At 34.2% G+C, this 20,895-nt stretch overlaps 2 protein-coding genes across 2 annotated transcripts; one reads left to right on the top strand and one right to left on the bottom strand.

Annotated features, from left to right (window-relative positions):
• Window positions 1-10,837: 10,837 nt before the first annotated feature.
• LOC104121383 (uncharacterized) lies at window positions 10,838-12,779 on the top strand. Its single transcript, XM_009633367.4, has 3 exons — window positions 10,838-11,382; window positions 11,480-11,565; window positions 12,399-12,779. The coding sequence occupies exons 1-3, from the start codon at window positions 11,061-11,063 to the stop codon at window positions 12,681-12,683; spliced, it is 693 nt and encodes a 230-aa protein (XP_009631662.1). The 5' UTR covers window positions 10,838-11,060; the 3' UTR covers window positions 12,684-12,779.
• Window positions 12,780-12,951: 172 nt separating this feature from the next.
• On the bottom strand, window positions 12,952-18,312 carry LOC104121384 (ADP,ATP carrier protein ER-ANT1). Its single transcript, XM_009633369.4, has 4 exons — window positions 18,090-18,312; window positions 17,157-17,444; window positions 14,229-14,600; window positions 12,952-13,911 (listed from the first exon to the last, which is right to left on the bottom strand). Exons 2-4 carry the CDS (start codon window positions 17,412-17,414, stop codon window positions 13,600-13,602), a joined length of 942 nt encoding a protein of 313 aa, XP_009631664.1. The 5' UTR covers window positions 17,415-17,444; window positions 18,090-18,312; the 3' UTR covers window positions 12,952-13,599.
• Between the last annotated feature and the right edge of the window lie 2,583 nt (window positions 18,313-20,895).

Here is a 20,895-nt window from a genome sequence, read left to right as displayed (position 1 = left end):
CTGGACTGTATGTCGGACATATAGTCCTATGGCACTGTGATGGAAGACCTGGTGTCTGAATGAAGGTGTACGGCTCGTGATGCTGTGGCAGCTCAGTATAGCCGTGTGGTGGAGGATAAGACATAGGCATCTCAGAAAAGGGTGGACAAGAGGGACTATTATTTTCTACTCTCCTCTTTCCCTTCCTACTCTTTTCTCGACCCCGAGAACTAGTAGGGTCATTGTTACCTTGACCCTTGCCTGCCATCTGCATAATAAAATACACATTTAGATTGAAACATATAAGAAACTAACTATAAAATGAGAGTGCTTTAAAAAACTAACTTTTTAATCCTCATCGACATATTTTTCCTCGTCCGAGAATTCTTCGTCCTCACTTGTTTGAGCTTCATCAGTGGATTCTTCATCCTCATTTTCTATAATTGTTACTTCATTTTTATACACTTCTTCCAATATGCGTTCAGGATGTTCCAAATTATTTTCTAACTGATCGTCCACTATTTGGTGAACACCGGAGATATCGTTTTGATATGCAACATCTAACACATTCTCGACTTTCACCATACCTACAGGCTTAGTTTTTGTTACAACCCACCAATCGGATTTATTCTGCCGCAATGGATAAGGAGCATAATACACTTGCCTAACGTTATGTGCAATTATGAAAGGATCATAGCGATCATACTCCCTCGTATGATTAACCTCAATTATGTTGTTTTGGTGGTGTACTCTTGTACCTCTTGTTGGATTTGGGTCAAACCACTTGCATCTAAAGAGTATCAATTTCTTATTTGGCCAACCTGTATATTCTAGTTGTAATATTTCTTTGACCACACCATAATAATCAATATCTCCAACTTGATTGCCATCACCACCTTGAACCCACACCCCGTTGTTGTTGTATTTTTATTTTTAGAGCAATCCTCTGTATGAAACTTATAACCATTCACTACGTACTTAGACATTGTTGTGACCTGAAGCCCAGGTCCCCAAGATATATCTTTCAAAAATTAATTTACACCATTATTTGGATTATTTACCTACATAGTGTTAAAAAAATTCATAAGTTAGCACAACTTATGAATCAATTTTTATGCATTCACTACGTGTGTGTATGTGTGTGTGTGTGTGTGTGTGTGTGTGTGTGTGTGTGTGTGTGTATATATATACTTACAAACTGTTTGAACCACGTATCAAATCTCGTATATACAACATCATGGCCAAATTGACCCACGAAGTGACTGTGGCACATCAAATATTTTTAGTAGTTGTATCAATATGCAGTCACAGTAAATTTTACATTTTGATAACTAATAAATCAATACTTACTTGAGGAATGGTACAACTTCGGGATAATTTAGCAACACATGAAGTGTAGCTGATTTGTACTCCATATCACTCAAACTTCTCTTTCTAACATCCTTAGAACATCGGCCTGGTTGATTGAATATGGACATGGGTGGATATAATGGGTCATCCACAGATTCGACTGTGTGCCTATTGGGCCTATTCCTAGAACATGACACGTTACTCTCAAAATAATAAGAACAAAAATGTGCAGTTTCCTTTGCAAGATAGGATTCGCATATAGATCCTTCAATCCTATTCCTCTGCTTAACAAATTGTCTGCATTTGCCAATTATCCTACATAATGTCATGTTATCCAAGAACATTCAAATAAAATAGAATATTACATCAAACTTATAATATTACCTCTCAAAGGGATACATCCATCTGCATTGAACAGGCCCTCCAAGTCGTGCCTCGTGTACAAGGTGTATTGGAAGGTGTTCCATCACATCAAAGAAATCACATGGAAATATTTTTTCAATCTTACTTGAAATTACACGAATGTTCTGATCCATTCGAAGTAGGTTTTCTTCCCTTAATGTGGTAGAACACAAGTCTTTGAAAAATAAACTAATCTCTGTGATGGGCTTCCAGATTCTTTCAGGCAAACCACAAAATGCAATAGGCACTAAGGTCTCCATGAAAACATGGCAGTCATGACTTTTCAAATAGCTCAACTTCCCTACCTCCAAATCTATTTTTTTCCCAAGATTCGACGCATAACCCTCAAGCATCTTCAATTTCGTAACCCAATCACAAATTTGTCGTCTTTCCTCCAAAGTGAATGTGTAACTTGCTTTGGGCTTGAACACCTTACCATTGTTTGATGTCTGCAAGTATAATTCAAGCCGCCTGCAATATTCTTGTAAGTCCATTCTAGCCTTCGGGTTATCTTTTGTCTTACCTTTAACATCCATTACTGTGTTGAACAAATTGTCAAAATAATTCTTCTCAATATACATGACATCAAGGTTCCTTCCAATAAGGCAACTCCCAAAATATACTTTGTTTCGTCCAATTATGATTAACACTATATCCGGGGAATCTATAAGGTGGAGCCTCAGTAACTTTACTGAAATTCTGGACCCTCTCCTAAATTTCCTCACCTGAAAGTATCGGAGATAGAGAATCATATTCCACTTTATTCTTTTTGAATGTATTTTTCATCCTTCTAAACTCATGATCATCATGCAAGAATTGACGGTGACAATCAAACCATGATTGCTTTCGGCCATGTTTCAAAGTAAACGCTTTACTATTTTTCATGCAGTAAGGACAAGCTAGCTTCCCAGCAGTCATCCACCCAGACAATATTCCATACACAGGAAATCGTTAATAGTCCACATTAAATTAGCACGCAAATTGAAATTCTGCTTGGTTAATATGTCATATGTTTCAACATCATCATACTACAGTTATTTTAGCTCATCAATCAAAGGTTGCAAATATACATCAATCAAACTTTTCGGATTACGTGGACCGGGGATAATACAATTTAAGAATATATATGGACTAGTCATATACAACTCAGTTGGTAGATTATAAGGTGTAAGAAAGACAGACCAACATGAATATGGTGTCGCAGATATATAAAAAAGGCGTGAAGCCATCCGCACACAGACCTAACCGAATGTTCCTTGGTTCACTAGAGAAATCTGGATATGTCCTATCAAAGTGCTTCCAAGCTTCTCCATCTGAAGGATGACACATAATACCAGGTGGTCTTCTATTTTCAAAGTGTCATCTCATATGAGGAGCAAAACTCATCGACGCATATAACCTTTTTAACCTAGGTATAAGAGGTAAATAATGTATCGCCTTGACAGCGACCATATTCCCACTGGAAGCCTCTTGAAACAAGGCTTTTCGCAAAATTTACAACTGTCTAAAGTTGCATCATCTTTATAATATAACATGCAACCATCTTCACAATAATCAATTCTCATTGACGAAAGTCCTAACTTAGAAATTTGCCTTATAGAAATCACCAGGTAAGTTGATATTAGGGTCAACTAGTTGACTCATAAGGTTAATGAAAGAGTCCATGGCTGCTTGAGAAATATTTCAATCAGATTTAATACTTAGTAATCTAACTGCAACAGACAGCTCAGAGTGCGGACTTCCTTCACGTAGTGGACGACTAGCTTCCTCTAACTGTTCATAAAAAGGTTTTGCGTTATCATTAGGAGTTTGTTCAACATTTTCATTGGGCTCACCCCCGAAGTGCATCCCAAAAGCATCCGCAACCATATCCTGAATTCTAAAATCAAGATTTGTATTCTCCACCGAGCTACTTCTTTTACCAACAATCATGTTATAAAATATCCCGCGGCTACCATCAATCTCTTCATGATTAGTCCACACAAAGTAATAATCTATAAACCCCTTCCTATAAAGATGAAGCTTAACTTCCTCCGATTTTTTAAACTTCATACAATCGCACCTAACACAAGGGCACCTAATTAATCCTTTACTTTGGTATGGTGGAAGTGACATTGCATGTCTAATAAAATCATCAACCCCTTCTACAAAATTCTCCCGCAACCCCCGCCGATTAGGATAATTCTTATTGTACATCCAAGTACGATGTTCCATCTATACAAATAAAACAAGAATAAATTAATTTATTCTATAATTATAAATTAATTATATCTTTTTTAGTTAATTCAAGATAATTATTTTTTCTAATTATACCAATTTATATCCTAAAAGTTCAATTCATATCCAAAAGGTCCAATTCATATCCTAAAAGTTCAATTCATATCCTAAAAGTTCAATTCACAAGAACAAATCCTAAAAACTAAAATTTCAATTCATATCCTACAAGTTTAAATATAAACTAACTAAACTAAAGAAATTCAACTCATACCCTAAAAGTTCGATTCCCAAGAATAAACTAATTTATTCTCCAATTATAAATTAATTATATCTTTTTTAGTTAATTCAAGATAATTATTTTTTTCTAATTATACCAATTTATATCCTAAAAGTTCAATTCATATCCAAAAGGTCCAATTCATATCCTAAAAGTTTAATTCAAATCCTAAAAGTTCAATTCACAAGAACAAATCCTAAAAACTAAAATTTTAATTCATATCCTACGAGTTTAAACATAAACTAACTAAACTAAAGAAATTCAACTCATACCCTAAAACTTCGATTCACAAGAACAAATCAATTTATTCAACAATTATAAATTAATTATATCTTTTTTTAGTTAATTCAAGATAATTATTTTTTTCTAATTACACGAATTTATATCCTAAAAGTTCAATTCATATGCAAAAGGTCCAATTCATATCCTAAAAGTTCAATTCATATCCAAAAGGTCTAATTCATATCCTAAAAGTTCAATTCATATCCTAAAAGTTCAATTCACAAGAACAAATCCTAAAAACTAAAAGTTCAATTTATATCCTACGAGTTTAAACATAAACTAAAAGTTCAATTTATATCCTAAAAGTTCAATTCATATCCAACAGGTCCAATTCATATCCTAAAAGTTCAATTCATATCTTAAAAGTTCAATTCACAAGAACAAATCCTAAAAACTAAAATTTCAATTCATATCCTACGAGTTTAAACATAAACTAAAAGTTCAATTTATATTCTAAAAGTTCAATTCATATCCAAAAGGTCCAATTCATATCCTAAAAGTTCAATTCATATCCTAAAATTTCAATTCACAAGAACAAATCCTAAAAACTAAAATTTCAATTCATATCCTACGAGTTTAAACATAAACTAAAAGTTCAATTTATATCCTAAAAGTTCAATTCATATCCAAAAGGTCCAATTCATATCCTAAAAGTTCAATTCATATCCTAAAAGTTCAATTCACAAGAACAAATCCTAAAAACTAAAATTTCAATTCATATCCTATGAGTTTAAACATAAACTAACTAAACTAAATCAATTCAACTCATACCCTAAAAGTTCAAAACTAATTAGTTAATAAAACTAATTAACAAAACTAATTAAAATAAGACCTAAACCCTAATCCTCAATAAAATACAATGTTCAAATAATTGAAACACTAACTAATTGAAACTAATTCATAACTAATTAACAAAACCTAAAAATAATAAATAAATGGGTTATAATTCAAACGTAGAATTTTTAGGAGATGGAGAAGGAGAGGGGCAGCAGTGGCAGTGGCAGCGGCGACGGCGCGGCGACAGCAGGGGGTGGGCGGTGGCAACTCGGGGTAGGGAATGAGATTTGTGTGAGGGAAATAGAGAAGGAGAGGGGGAGGTATTGAGTGAAGAGTTAGGGGAAATTTGGGGAAGAAAGATAAGAGAAATGGGTTTCCCCCGTTATTTCAATTCTGATTTCAAAATTACCGATCAAAGTTGGTCGGTACATTAGTGTTGACCGTTTGACCAAAAACCGACCAACTTTGGTCGGTTTTTTTTTTTTAAAAAAAAATAAATTCTTTTTTTTTTTGTGTTTTTTCTTAAAATATTATAAACTATAAAAAAATATTATAAACTATAAGCATTTATTTTATTTAACTATATAATTATTATAAATAATTATAAACTATAAGCATAATCTTTATAAATAATTATATTAACTATTTACTTTTAATAAATTATAATAGTATCTATCTAAGTAAATTTTCTAAGTTATAATTAAGTATGTGAGTAATTTTTCACACACACACACACATATACTATATTGTAATTGATGCTAATAACTTCTTTTTTCATTCGTTCATCACTAATAATGCATGACATAGATTAATCGATATATAGGTCGAGACGTTTTGATGAATCATCGATTAATATTCATCGATACATCTAAGTAAGTTATAAGTCGATGAATCAATTTACAAATAGATATATTTGATGATAAAGTATATATACTAATTAGGATCTTCACAAGTCTATCCCTAAAAGAACCCGACCCTGTAGTTCTAGCGCTTTGTGTTCTTATATATATATATATATATATATATATATATATATATATATATATATACGGCTATACATATACATATATATATATATACACACACACACACACACAAACACACTTCACTGTAATACTTTAACTATATATATAGCTTGTTATAGTATATGTTAGTGTGTATATATATATATAGCTTGTTAAATTTTGACCATGTTTGACCTATTAATTTAACCCGTTTACTTAATACTAATAACTTCTTTCGTTTATTTAATTTGTGATTATATATATATATATATATATATATATATATATATATATATATATATGTGTGTGTGTGTGTGTGTGTATGTGTGTGTGTGTGTGTGTGTCAAAGATGTTTAGTATTAATTCTTCTATTTTTCATTCATTCATCACTAATAATGCATGACATAGATTAATCGATATAGGTCGAGACGTTTTATTTTTACTATTAGTCGATTGGTCAAACGTTTTGTTTTTGATATTCATCGATGCATCTAAGTAAGTTATAAGTCGATGAATCAATTTACAAATAGATATATTTGATGATAAATTATATATACTAATTAGGATCTTCACAAGTCTATCCCTAAAAGAACCCGACCATGTGGTCCTAGCGCTTCGTGTTCTTATATATATACGGCTATACCTATACACACACACACACACTTCATTGTAATACTTTAACTATATATATAGCTTGTTATAGTATATGTTTGTGTGTGTATGTGTGTGTGTGTGTGTGTGTGTGTGTGTGTGTGTGTGTGTGTGTGTGTGTATAACACGCTTCGTTGTACTACTTTAACTACATATATAGCATGTTATATATAGTATATGCTAGTGTATTCATTATTTGTATTACAAAAGTGTTCACGGATTACATTTATATTATTTAGATAGTAAATATAAAAATAATTCAAAAGTTTGACCAATGTTGACGTAATAACCGACCAACTTTGGCCAGTTATTTTACAGAAAATAACAATTACCGACCAAAGTTGGTTGGTAAATGCTTCCCCGGCATTTACTGACCAACGTTGATCGGTAATTTTCAATATAAATTCTTAAATATTATAAAATATTTTAAATAATAAAATAATTATTAAAATTTTAAAATTTGGGTCCAGATTACCTACTAATATTGATCTGTAATTCAAAATTTTCTTTGACTAAGCTAGTCTGACTAGCTGGGTCAATTCGTTGACCAATTTACCGACCAACGTTGGTCGGTATTTAGTTTTAAAAAAATATAAAATATTTTTTTTCCATTTTCCGTCCAAGCTGGACGGTTTTTGGTCGCTTTTTTTGACCGTCCAACGTTGGTCGGAAATATTTGATCGATTTTTAGCGGATTTCTAGTAGTACCTCTACATTGTGATCCTTGTATTATTAAATTTTGCATTACTAATACCTATATTATAATCCTTGCATAATTGCTTATAACCCAACAACCCCTAAAGTGTCATTATCCCTATCTAGGGGTGGCAAGCGGGCGGGTCGGGTCGGATATGAGTGGGTCGTAAACGGGTAATGTAAAAACGGATAAATTATTTGACCCAACCCATATGAATACGGATAGAAAATGAGTTAACTGGCGGATAATATGAATATATCCATATTATCCGTGACTTCTTGAATATGATCACTTTTGAGAGAATTCCTCGTTTCCCAAACTTGAAGAACCCCTAGTTTGAATCTTAGCAAACTCATTAGTTATCCATTTTTAAGTGGATAAGATCTACTTAAAAAGTTGATTATCCAACTCATTTTTTAGTGGATATATAATACATATAGATAATTATTTTTTTATTCATTTTGCCACCATTATCCCCACCCAACAAGCCCACCTGCTAATTTATAATAGTAATTTTTATTTGGACTTAGAATGTTAATAAGGTAACTATTCTTTTAATCACCTTGTACAGGTGGTCAGTTTGGCAGATCCTTTATAGCTAAGAAAAACATTATATGAACAGTGGAAGAAGACCAACAACAATCCAGTATAATTTTACTAGTGGGGTCTGGGGAGGGTAGTGTGAACGCAAATCTTACCCTTATCCTGAAGTAGAGAGACTGTTTCTGATAGACCCTCGGCTTTCTCCCTCCAAAATCTCTCCACCTTGCTCTTGGGATGACTCGAACTCACAACCTCTTTGTTGGAAGTGGAGGGTGTTCAACCCACTCTTGTCAAAACAGTTGAAGACCAACTGATTTTTTTTAATTCCGCCAATGGATAAAGAGACAATTCCTGATCCAAACGAAATTGTACTCAAATTACAATTACGTGCCTCTGACAGGCAATTAACTATTAAGGCTTCATACATAGAACTAAACTACAGAGTTTTGACATGTAGAAATTAACACTTTTTATAGAAGTACAGCTTAACAAATAAAGTTGACTTTCCCCAAAAAGGGACAAAAGTTACAGAAATTATATGTACTAATTAATTAACCATGATCTTAATACTAGTGTGATTTATAAAATGGTGTGGCATTGCATTCTTAGAACTATAACCGGATGCAGTGGCGGAGTCAGGATCTTTGCGAAGGGAGTTCAAGAAATAAAATATCGTAGCCAGTGGGAATTGAATCTATGACCTTTCAAAGATTTTAAACCCCCTTAATCACTAAGCTACACTTTTGGACTTTGTCAAGAGGGTTCAACACTTAATATATAGAGATAAAAAATAGATTTTGCCTTATATATACAGTGTTATTTTTCGGCGAAGGGGGTTCGGGTGAACCCCCTCCGCCCCCTAAATCCGCCCCTGACTGGATGGATCTAATGACCAGAGAGTATGAACGGAATTTTCTTAGTGGACTTTCATCTTAAATTTGTATTTTTTGTTCCCAAACGAGCAGCTAATGACTGGGACGACTCAACAGATCTCGGAGCCTAAGGCGAAATCATATTCGGAGGCCATTAATCCCAATATAATCTCATTAGTGGGATCTGAGGAGGGTAATTTGTACGCAGACCTTACCCTACCCTGGACTAGAGATGTTGTTTCCGATAAACCCTCGGCTCCCTCCCTCCAAGAACTCCCCACCTTACTCTTGGGGTGACTCGAACTCACAACCTCTTAGTTGGAAGTGGAGGGTGCTCACCACTAGAGCAACTCACTCTTGTCAAATATATTAATTAATGGGGGAAAAAAATTATCATAATTTATAAATTTATTATATAAAATAACCTCAATCAAGTAACAAAAAATATACTGTAATATTTTTTTTTTTAATTATTTATATAAATTATATAATATATAATAGTAACAATAATAATAAGAATTTAAAATAAATTTGGAGGCCTTCAAAATTTGGGGGCCTAAGGCAATGGCCTCACTACCCAAAGCCTTAGAGCCGCCCCTCGCCAATGATTCAAGTATAATAAACAAACCAATCCGAATTTTGATCTTATATATAATTTTAAATACAAAATCTTGTACAATCAAATCTCTCTATGGTAGTGTACTTTGTCGGATATATTTTGACTGCTATAATGAAATGCAGTTATAGAAAATATATAATGTAGCATAACATGAAAAATCAACTTCAAAGAAAACTTGTCCGTTATAGCAAAATGTGTAAGTTGTTTGTCCTGATTTTCTTACCATATTTGGTTTTTCTATCTCTCGAATGAAAGGACAACATATTTACCATAATTGGGTTTTCCTTCTTGTAGAAGGAAATTATAAATCTCCCACATTTGGCTAGTCCCTTTTCTTGTAGGAAAAGGTTTGGACTTCTATGAATCGAGCATCCTTCCTTCTCATTTATTAGCATCCATAATGTAGCCATAAGGGGTTTGAAAGTCTTGTTAGGGGGAGAACATTTCGGGACAAGTGTTAGTGTGTCACTTATATTTGCCTCTTTGTGAGGTTGTTCTCTCGATATTTTGTATTCTCTTTCATATAGTGGATTGCTCATCTCCATCTGCGGACATAGGTCAATTGACCGAATCACGTTAAATATTTGTCTCTTTTGGTATGTTTCTCTTTTGTTGTCTGATTTATCGTCGTTCAAGGTTTGTTTTCCTAGCTTCCACATGACATGATTATTTCGATTCTAACAAAATGTTATTATTAAAGGATAACTGTTATACAAAGTTCTAACTTTACATGTTTACCCAGATGAGTAAATGCTTAATAAATCCCCACATGATAGTGAAAAAAATAATACTATTTTATATATACAAGTTAAAGATCAACCAAAAGAATGGTTTCAACGGGTGGGGAGAGGCCTAGCTGGTGTATGCTGGCTTTCCTGCATTCATATTTTTAGAATGAAAAATTGTTGGTTTGTGCTGGCATTCCTGCATTGATCATATTTCTACAATAAATGGTGCTAACAAACATTGTTATTAATATTTGCTATGAAGTTGAGATGCTTTACAATAACGCCATCACCTTTTACTAATCTTATTGAAACATTTAAATTTCAACAACCAGTCATTATGGATGTACTACCACTTCATGGTAAGCACGTCAAGAACTCAAGAACCCCACATTTGGAAAATCCAATACACAAACATATTCCAGAAAATGATTGCCATGACTTTTAAGACTCTAATTTTGTCACCACTTACAACATATATATATATATATATAAAGTCATATTCCTCCCTCCACTTATTACACATTACAATCAAATAGAGTATAAAATTTGGCTTATTTGCCTCTTTAGGCCAAGACCACCTACTAAAATTCGCCTTGTTTTTTGGCCTTTCTATAGCCATAACTAAACAGTGTATTTCAGTCATTTGGAATTGATCACTAAGAATGATGCGTGTCCGTACAAAGTTACCAGGATTCTGCAAAAGCAAAACTGTGGTCCGTGTTGGAGCGCGTTCGTCTTCCCAGCCATACAAGAAGAATGGCCTGATCAAATTCGATAAAACTGACAACAAAAACAACATAGAAATGAGTTTCAATAGTGTAGACTCGAGGCAAGATTTTGAGAGTACTGGCAATAATAATAGAGTTATGGTTGTTGTTGATCCTAGTCTTGATGCCAATTGTGCTTTGCAATGGGCACTTTCTCATACTGTTCAAAGTCAGGATACTATTATTCTTCTATATGTTAGCAAAATCTCAAATGAAGGTTCAAAACTTTTGTTTTAGCCTCCAACCAATCCAACACATATATATACCTTAGTCCTTTTCTTGATAAGTTTTAAGTTCTCTTTTATATGCTGTAGGTGAAAAAGCCAACAGTGAATTTAATCAGAAGGCCTATGAACTTCTTTGCTCCATGAAAAATATGTGCCAAACAAGGAAACCAGGGGTAAGTAATTAAATTGAGATATATTATATTTTAGTTGATAAGACATGGTTGCTAAATAGTTATATATTTCACCTCAAATATGCTGTAGTTGAATATGACAATAAGGTTAATCGCAGAGTTCTAAAGTGAAATTCAAATATTTTCAGAACCATAAATCACTTAAAAACATATTAATTGACCAAACTAAACACTCGTGTCAAATATTTTTATTGGCCTTAGCCAACCGAGAAAGATTTTAACAGAAAAAAATCTTCTTCTCCAAGTGATACTCTGCATCATGCATATTAAAATGATCATTCACATTTCACGTCGATAGTAACAATTTTCATAAACTACAGTTTAGAGCCTAATTACCATACGTAATTATAGTTTGCTTAATTACTATTCGTATCTACTGTTCAATTGTTACCAGCTTGTATCACTTGTATTCATTCACTCTAAATGGCCATATTAACATATACAATACACTAAAATATAGTGATACTTACAGTTACTGTATCACTGTATGTGGCTCCATACATTGTATACATTGTATTTACCGTTGGGATTTTGCTACAAAATCTAAAGAGTAGCTACGAAATGCAATTATTTCAAAGTTACTTTATGTATGGTAAATACAAGTGTATAACTTAGTTGTACCATGTAATTAAGTTGTATAAAAAGGGCAGCTGGTGCACAAAGCATTATGTGTTCATGCAAGTGCAATAAAAGGCCGCACCCCACAGAGGTAGAAAAAACAACTACATATACAACATAAAGTGTTGAGCGGCTCTTTAGGGAAAACCATTTCAATTCAATAAGCTGCTAATTGTCTATTGTCTTCATCATGTTAGGTGCAAGTGGAGATAGCAATACAAGAAGGAAAAGAGAAAGGAGCTGTGATTGTAGAAGAAGCAAAGCAACGTAATGTGTCTTTACTGGTATTAGGACAGAGGAAAAGATCAATAATGTGGCGACTGCTAAGGATATGGACAAGGAAAAGGTCAAGAAGCAGAGTTGTAAAATATTGTATTCAGAAGGCCAACTGTATGACAGTTGCTGTGAGAAGAAAGAGCAGCAAATCTGGAGGATATCTGATTACTACTAAACGTCATAAGAAATTTTGGCTTTTAGCTTGATGGAGTTATTTCAAGATTTCATCTTTTATTTTTTCGTTTTTTGGTTAATTCAGTTTGAAAGGAATTAATTTCATTTCAGAATAAATATTTTCTCTATTCTTCCTGGACCAAAATAATTGGAATATATAGGTTCAAACCCTTAAAAAATCAAAGGCAAAGCAAGAATGTATGGTCAAGAAACAATTCAAGTAGACAGTCTGTACTCTCTATTGGTGACAAAGCAACCACTAAGCAAGAATTGAAAAAAAAAATCAACTGGAGCTTGGTATCAGAAAAGTGAAGATATTAACACCAAGTAACAAGAAAATCAATGTATTTATACAGGTAAACTGATCTTTTACTATTTGCACTTTCAACCTATTTATCTAAAAGAAAAAGGCCTCCAGTATCAACCTATTTTCATTAACAAGTGAAAAGCTTAGATTATCACAAGAAGTCGGATCAGTGATCAATGGAGGTAAAAAGCAAAGAAAACAAGGTTTAGAATGGACTGTACAGAAAATACAGGATGGAGGCCCTTATTTCATTTCTTCTGCCTTGTTTTTTCTTGTATATGCACATGGTAACTCTTGCCAAGCATCAATTCAAAATAAATTGAGAGGGGAGAAACAATAGTCAGATGGAACCAAGAGTCTTCACAGTGTAGTCTTGTATGACACCACGTACTTCATTGTTTTGTTCCGATGGTCCAAAACATATAAGCATATGGTCTACAGCAGCACAAGTGACAGAACTTCATATTCACGGAGCTATAACATTTGTGCGCAAGCACCCTGCTGCATACTGTTGCTTTCGTTTCATTAAAATAAGTGGGTGAAATGAATGCTCTTCTACACCTTTGCTTCTGCCAGGAATTCATACTTCCGTATGCAAATGGAATAGTGTTGTACACATGTATAATATTCATGCAAACGTCTTACTTGTTGAAGGCTCTTTGAGACTCAAAACTGTATGCAGGTCTATATACAATTTGGTGTAATTTATCATAACCTGCAAGTACTCCAGCCCCTGCCACACCATATAGCATGTTTGCGCTTACTCCTCTAAAAAGTGCAGCAAAACCTTCAACGCGTATAATTTCACGGAGTGCATGCATGGAGTTCCTATACTTTGTTTCTTGCCCTGAAGTTAACATCATTCTTCTGCGGATTGTGTCAAATGGGTAGGCACATACCCCAGAGGAAGTGGTTATGCTCCAACCCAACAGGAAACTGGCAAGAAAATTGTCCTGCGAATGACAATGAATGTCGAGATTAATGTCTACAGACATACTTTGACAAGTCATATCAAGGCATGTCCTTCCTCCTCGCAAATAATTTATCAAAAAGATCGGCACCATAACACATTTTCCCTTCCTCCCCCTCACAAATACCCCGCATAAATTAATTGAAAGAGCAACTTTTAATCTTTTTTTAGCTGTTTTCCCTTTGTCTTTCATCTAAAAGAAGAAAATGGTGCAATAAAACCTTTTTTATATTAAGGAAAATGGTGCAATAACACAGAAAAGTCAAACCAGAAAACTGCCAACATAGGAATCTAACATACCTGTAAGGGTCCAACTAAAACAATTGGCTTCATGGAGTCATAGAGCCCAAAGTACATGCCTCGGTACAGAGTTATTCCCATAATTGAGGCGCCAAAACCCCGATAAAGGCCAACAACTCCATCACTTGACAATGTCTTAGAGTAAACATCGATTAGCCCCTTAAACTGACGTTTACCGGTAAGTGGGCACTCCTTAGCATCCATTGCCAAGCGAGTCCTTGCATAGTCCAAGTGATAAAGGAACAGAGAAGTGGTTGCCCCAGCAGCGCTACCTGAAGCCACATTGCCTGCAAACCACTTTGCATATCCATCTTTCTCTTTTGAATATCCAAAGAGAGTCTTGTAGTAACCTTTGAAAGCAAAGTTGGAAGCCTATGAAAGAAATAATAATTTAAGCTCACCAAAAATTAGTTGAAGAAATAAATTCTGTGTTTAATAATAGAATCCCCAATATCAAGATCTAAGTACAGAAACATTTTGATCAATTATTTGATACTATAATCTCATCTTGCACTTGATGCTGATGTGAAAAGGACGATCCTTTTGAGGATGCGAAGATCAGATAGATGAAAAAAAAGAAGAACCGATGAGACTATTTAAGTGATTCAGAAGGAGTTCATTATAGAGAGAGTGCACCGCATAAGCAATGGATTCCAGCATTATTTCAACCAAAACTCAGCAATATTTCCCTAAGAACTTGAGATGAATGTAGCTTGACCAAACACATCCCAAACACAATAATAACAGGCAGAGATCACAGATTTCTTCTTAGTTGTGAAGAAGGTTTATGAACAATCTACGAGGCAGAATCTAGATAGGATATATGCATACCATACTCTTGATAATACATCTTTGCATAGGCATGAACATATTCATTTTTTTATACAGGATATGAGGAATTAAAGGACACATGTCCCTCCCCCCTCCATGTATGGCTTCAAGCAACAAACAAATAAAGGCCTATCTAATCCCCGCCATGCCCAAGGTGAACTTAATAATGATTATGATGACAGTAGGACCCAAAAATAAACAGTAACTTTAAATTCGGACTAAGTTATGAGAAGAACATATTGGAGCTAGCGATATCTTATTAAGAAATCCAAATATGCATGAGATTGTGCTTGAGGACCTGGTGAGTAGAATCCGATGACCTCTTGGAAAAGTGCCAAGTTTGGATGGAGTAACCAATATTTAAACAGGGAACTCCAGGCTCGTACTTATATTAATGCGATGCATGCTCTAAATGTCCTGGCAAGCATGGGCGTAAACGTTTCACGACCTAAGCCCTAATAAAGTGCTCATTCTCCCCATGCACATCTTGTACCTTGAGGCATTCTCCTCGTTCACCTTAGTTTCATAATAATATCATCTCTCAAAACACTTGGCGTGGAACTATCACGTGTTCTAAATGTCATCAGGGAACTGCTCTGCACTATTAGTCAAATCTATAACTAAGATATGATTCCAACAAACTTTCTCCTTGACTCCATGTATGAGGGCAACTCTGAAGTACCCCTGTTGATGGATACTGAAACTATTTAATAAGCTTTTCTCACTATAAGCTATAGCTGCCTATTGAAGCAATCATCATCATCAAGAGTTATAATAAGCTCTGAAATTATTCTAAGGATAACAGGAAGTCTATCAGAAGTCCGGTTTGTAGCTAGAATAAAAGACTAAAGCTAATAGTCCTTTTCAGTACCCACTTCCAAACATATTGCAAATTCACTCTACTCTATCAATTCCTGTCCTTTATTGTGGTCAGTGACCAGGTGGTGGGAGCTCTTTGGTTCCTGCAGCTACGGAGTCACCTTAGACTTCCTCTTACTTCGTATATTGAAGAGGAGTCAGATAACCAAGAAACACTTAAGGAGAAAGTAGTAAAGGTACAGTGAGAAGAGATCTTCTATCTATAACACCTTAAAAACATGAAAAAGCTTTGCACAGGGAGGATAACCAATAAATTCATATGACATTTGAATTTTGCTAAAACATGGCAAACACAACAGGAGAAGAATGGCATTAGAAAGGAAAAAGAAGAAAGCAACATATCCATTCAAGTATAACTGGATAAATTTCAGTCTTCTATGAAAAATAAAGTACATACACAAGTCTATATACAGCTTGTTACAGCAAGACACAAATTTCCCTAAGCCTAAAAAGATTAACTTGTTTCTGTAGACTGACATACTTGGCAACTGAGCTTTACACCTACATGTGACAAGTCTTCTAGAGCCTGTGACTGCAACACACAGATTTTCCTAAGACTAAGAAGAGTAGCTTGTCCAAGTAAACTGGCATACTTGGCATCTAATGAGCTTTAAACATACATGTCAAAATATTATGATGATATCTTGAAATCTAACTGGAAGCTATAGATTCTGATACCAGGGAAAACAACAACTTCCCTTTATTGCAATGCTTTACAAAAAGTTGTGCACTTATATAGTAGAAATTATACTTGGAATGTTCCTTCTTTTTGCAGCTTTCCTTTGAGAGAATTTCAATGTTATGAAATAATTAAGAGAAATAATGTAGATTTGTTATATGAGACTGTAAGGGAGAAGTGGAGTCGTGCAGGAGCAATTTTCCATTAACATCATTGATGTGAGCATTGGTTGGGTCTAATTGGTTGCTTTATAAAATTATCAGAAAATACCACCTATGCACGTTGTGTTGCAGACATTGTTCGATGTGGTTATCTTAGATCACTTGTACAGAAGCATAATCTTAACGAATATTAAATAAAAAGCTGCTTTGACATGGTAGCTAAGGAAAACCTTGCTTTAGGGACCCAAGAAGGGGTCTGAATCGCACGGAGAACATTGTGAATTCAATCAAGACACATGTAAAGGATGACTTAGTTTAGATTACATCATGAACTGTCCAAGTCCGATGCAGAAAAAGTTAAGATAATTTATGACCCACCTGAGTTGGGAAATATCTTATAACATTGGCCTGGTTTCCCCTCCACAGTGAGACAAGACCCTCCTCCTGCAAAACTCTTTGAAAGCAATCACCGATTCCCATATAAGGTCTCTTAAGTTGACCTCTCTTCATCAATTCTCCCTGATTCTGCAACAAAAGTTTTACTCTCTCAATTGGTGCTGCAGCACTTTTTGCTACAATGGCTGCCGTTCCCCCCATCAGAAAATCCACAGAAAAGTTTTCTGATCTAGTTTCCATCTTTAGGCCCAAAGTTTTCCCTCTTTAATCCTGCAAAAGCAACAAGAGGCGCATAAATATCTCAATAAATAGAACTCACCAACTAAATGCTCTCTTACCTACTTTAATAATGGGTGCTAGCTTCATTTTCCCAATCTATAAACACAAACATCATCAAGTGAAGATACTCTTTACAATGTTTGAAATTCTTTCTTCATTTCTAGACAAGTAAGACCAGTTAACATTTCAACTTGGTGACATTTAGAGAATCTCTAATTTTAGAGACCCCTAAATTTGTCTTTATTATTGAGTATTGGAATGAAACAAACTGAAAAAAAGAGCATAATGGGTATAGAAGACATATATATTTTACCCAAATATATTTGAGGCATAGTTATTCTTGTTGTTCTTAAGAGCTGGACATTTCTTTACGTTTTAACTACAACCTCCACATGGGAATTCCATATATCAAGCCTTTTCCAATATTTACTTTGATAAAGATTTAAGCTTTGATAAAAATTTAAACTTGAAAATAATGACGTTTGTTTTATAAATATTCACCGCTCAATTTCAATAGGGTTTCTGGATTTAAGGAGAGAAATCCAGCTAAAGAGACTTCTTCCACCAAAAGAGTATAGAAATATGTAATGAAATGCGAACGTGATTAATGAAGAAAGATAATGAGAAACAAGTTACCTGACGAGCCAATGGTTATTCGGAGCCTGGAGGTTCGGAGAAGAGTCACCTACCACCGGGCGGTGGCAGTGGCGGTGGCGGAAGGTGAAAGAGAAGCGGTGGTTGCTCCGGCTTCAGCAAACCACCAATTTTTTTTATTTTGTATGTGGATTTAGATTTTTGAAAGTCTTACATGAGAGCCGTGAGGGGTCTATTCGAATAAACTTCCGCCTTGTCTTTTCCATTTTTGTTACTCTTCGTTATCGTTTTCCTCCTTTGTTAATGTTTCTTTTTCATTTTTCTTTTGCAAATGAGTCATACATTTTGGCCTAGTTTAATTTAGGAAAAAATAACATTATTTTTCTCAAAAGATCTCAAATTATTAAGAATAATCTTATATTTTATATTCCGTCCCTTTTAATGTTTGAACCTCTTCGAAATACGAGAGTCAAATTGACTAATTTTTTGTGTGAATTCAAAAATAAATTTTTTAAGTATATTAAAAAAATTATATATTTAAAACTACATAAAAAATATTATAACATACAATAATTAATAATTTAAAATATTTACAAAAAAATATGAGTAAAAAAATTTTAAATAGTAATAAGTTCATTCTTTTAGAAATAAAGGGATTATATATAATTATTATACAAGTGCTGCTGCCTAATTCCCAATGTCAATGTGCCGCCAGCAGGTAATTGGATCCCTTATAAGTTATACCCACTTGTCTACTTGTGTAACCAATGTCATAGGTCTACTTGTCGCACACTCGCTCCAATTAAAATGTAGTCTGACGATCAATGAAGTATTTAAAATGGTAGTATGAGATACAAGAACTCAAATCTCAACGGACACAAAAATGTTAGGTGATGAGTAGAATTACCAAGTGTCTCTGCTACACCGTTCAAAATTGAACCGAGACCGTTAACTGAACCGATGACTTATTATCTTATTGGTATCGGATTATCGGGGTATTGGATGGTGAATGTCGAACGGATTGAAATTTTATAATTAACGGCTTAATGGTTTGGGGACGCGCGGATTACTCAATTTTCTTATCGGGTAAATCGTTAACCCGTTAAAAATTTTTATATTTATACTTTTACCCCTAGGTATATAAAGTACTATTGAAAATAATTTGTTAAATTGTCCGCTAGTTTTATCCGTAATAGCTGGATTGTCTGGTTTTATGTCCTTTTTTGCATGCATCTAACAAATTAAAGTCTGATTTTCTGGATTTTTGGTTTTACAATCTGGATTTCTTGTGAAGAACGAATGTTATTGAAAAGTTTGATTGATTCATACGTGTATGAGTAGTCTTGAATATGAACTAGATTGGAACATGGAAGAAGACTCTTCAATTCAAACATACTATTAGATCTTAGATGGTATTAAAAATTTGGTATTGATTTGAAACCGTTTGGTATTGATTGAATGATTCTTCAAAAAATAATTATTTGGTTTAGCCGATAAACCGCCCGATAATCCTTAATCTGATACCAATCTGCCTGTTGTCTTATTTGATGGCTGGCGGATTACTATATTTATAATCCGATAACCGATAAGCCGAACTGCTAAGCGCAATTATCCGCCCGATAAGCACCCCTAGTCTTTGCTAGTTAGGTAGCATGTAAGATACCGGGTGAAATGGACACCAAGGTTCGTGCAAGCAGAAGCGTATCCAGGATTTAAAAGTGGGAATCGAACTCACGCAGCGCACTAAAAATCAACTTATGCCCCCCAAATGACCAATGCAGCTGGCTGAAGATTTGAATCTTAGTGTGCCAATCAAAATATATATATATATATTTCTACAAAACTATCTTGATGTCTGACAGCCCACAACATCATAGCTATATTAAAGAAGGAAGCTTTTACTTTATAAACAAAAATGTATGGACATGATAGTTTATTTTAGAAATAAACCCCAGATTTTGTTATTGACATTCAGCCCAAAGTAACACACAATAACGGGTTATTATAGATGGAAGTAGGATTTGTTTAGAAACCGCGGAATTACTACGTTGTATAATTAGCAGGATAATAACTATAAACACCCAAGTAATTATACAATATAGTAATTATAATAATACTTTAATTTATTATAACATAATTATAGTGTAATTTTTATTATCGTGTATGGTTATACAAGTATAATTACGTAGTTTGATATTCGTTTATTTTAGATAACAACTAATTATAAAATTAAATTATTTATTTTCAAAGTGAATACGTAAATAAGTTTTCGTGTGTGACGAATATGAGTGTATAAGAAATATCAAAAATGAAAAAATTGAGAAGACATCTTGTAATTGCATATAACGACCCGACTTGTCGTTTTGAACATTTACGCTCCTTTCAACTATTTGAAGTCTTGAGTAGCTTCATATGATGTATTATGACCAAGTTTGAGTTTTTTTATTCGACCTCGGATCGGAGTTTTGATGATTCAGTTAGGTTCGGATGGTGATTTTGGACTCGGACGTATGCCCAGAATTTAATTTGGGTATTTCTAGGATGTTTCGACGTCATTTCTTCAAGCATAAGTGGTATCACATTAAGCAAATGAGCTCCAAATTCAGTTTTGATTGAATCATTAGATCCGTATGAAAATTACGGAGCCATAGCAAAAAGAATAGTCGAATTCGGACATCGTATGAGAGAGTTATGCCCATTTTCGGGCGAAATAGAAAAGATTTTCCATCGCCAGTGCCCAGGGTAGCGTGGAGCGCTAGCCCTGGCACTGAGAATCTTGAGGTTCTGGAAACTAGGCCACATGTAGCGCCCCACACTACCTGTGGTGCTCGAAATGTTATATACTCAT

The sequence above is a fragment of the Nicotiana tomentosiformis genome, chromosome 6 (genome assembly GCF_000390325.3).
Source record: "Nicotiana tomentosiformis chromosome 6, ASM39032v3, whole genome shotgun sequence".
In the NCBI taxonomy this organism is placed as follows: domain Eukaryota; kingdom Viridiplantae; phylum Streptophyta; class Magnoliopsida; order Solanales; family Solanaceae; genus Nicotiana; species Nicotiana tomentosiformis.
This window is presented reverse-complemented; position numbering and strand designations above follow the sequence as displayed.

Excerpts from the sequence above, each read along its gene's own strand:
- LOC104121383 (XM_009633367.4), top strand. The coding sequence starts at position 11,061 with ATGATGCGTGTCCGTACAAAGTTACCAGGATTCTGCAAAAGCAAAACT. Across the intron at positions 11,383-11,479 it reads TAGCAAAATCTCAAATGAAG|GTGAAAAAGCCAACAGTGAA; the intron begins GTTCAAAACTTT and ends TATATGCTGTAG. Across the intron at positions 11,566-12,398 it reads GCCAAACAAGGAAACCAGGG|GTGCAAGTGGAGATAGCAAT; the intron begins GTAAGTAATTAA and ends TCATCATGTTAG.
- LOC104121384 (XM_009633369.4), bottom strand. The coding sequence starts at position 17,414 with ATGGAAACTAGATCAGAAAACTTTTCTGTGGATTTTCTGATGGGGGGA. Across the intron at positions 14,601-17,156 it reads TAAGATATTTCCCAACTCAG|GCTTCCAACTTTGCTTTCAA; the intron begins GTGGGTCATAAA and ends TTTCTTTCATAG. Across the intron at positions 13,912-14,228 it reads TTTTAGTTGGACCCTTACAG|GACAATTTTCTTGCCAGTTT; the intron begins GTATGTTAGATT and ends TGTCATTCGCAG.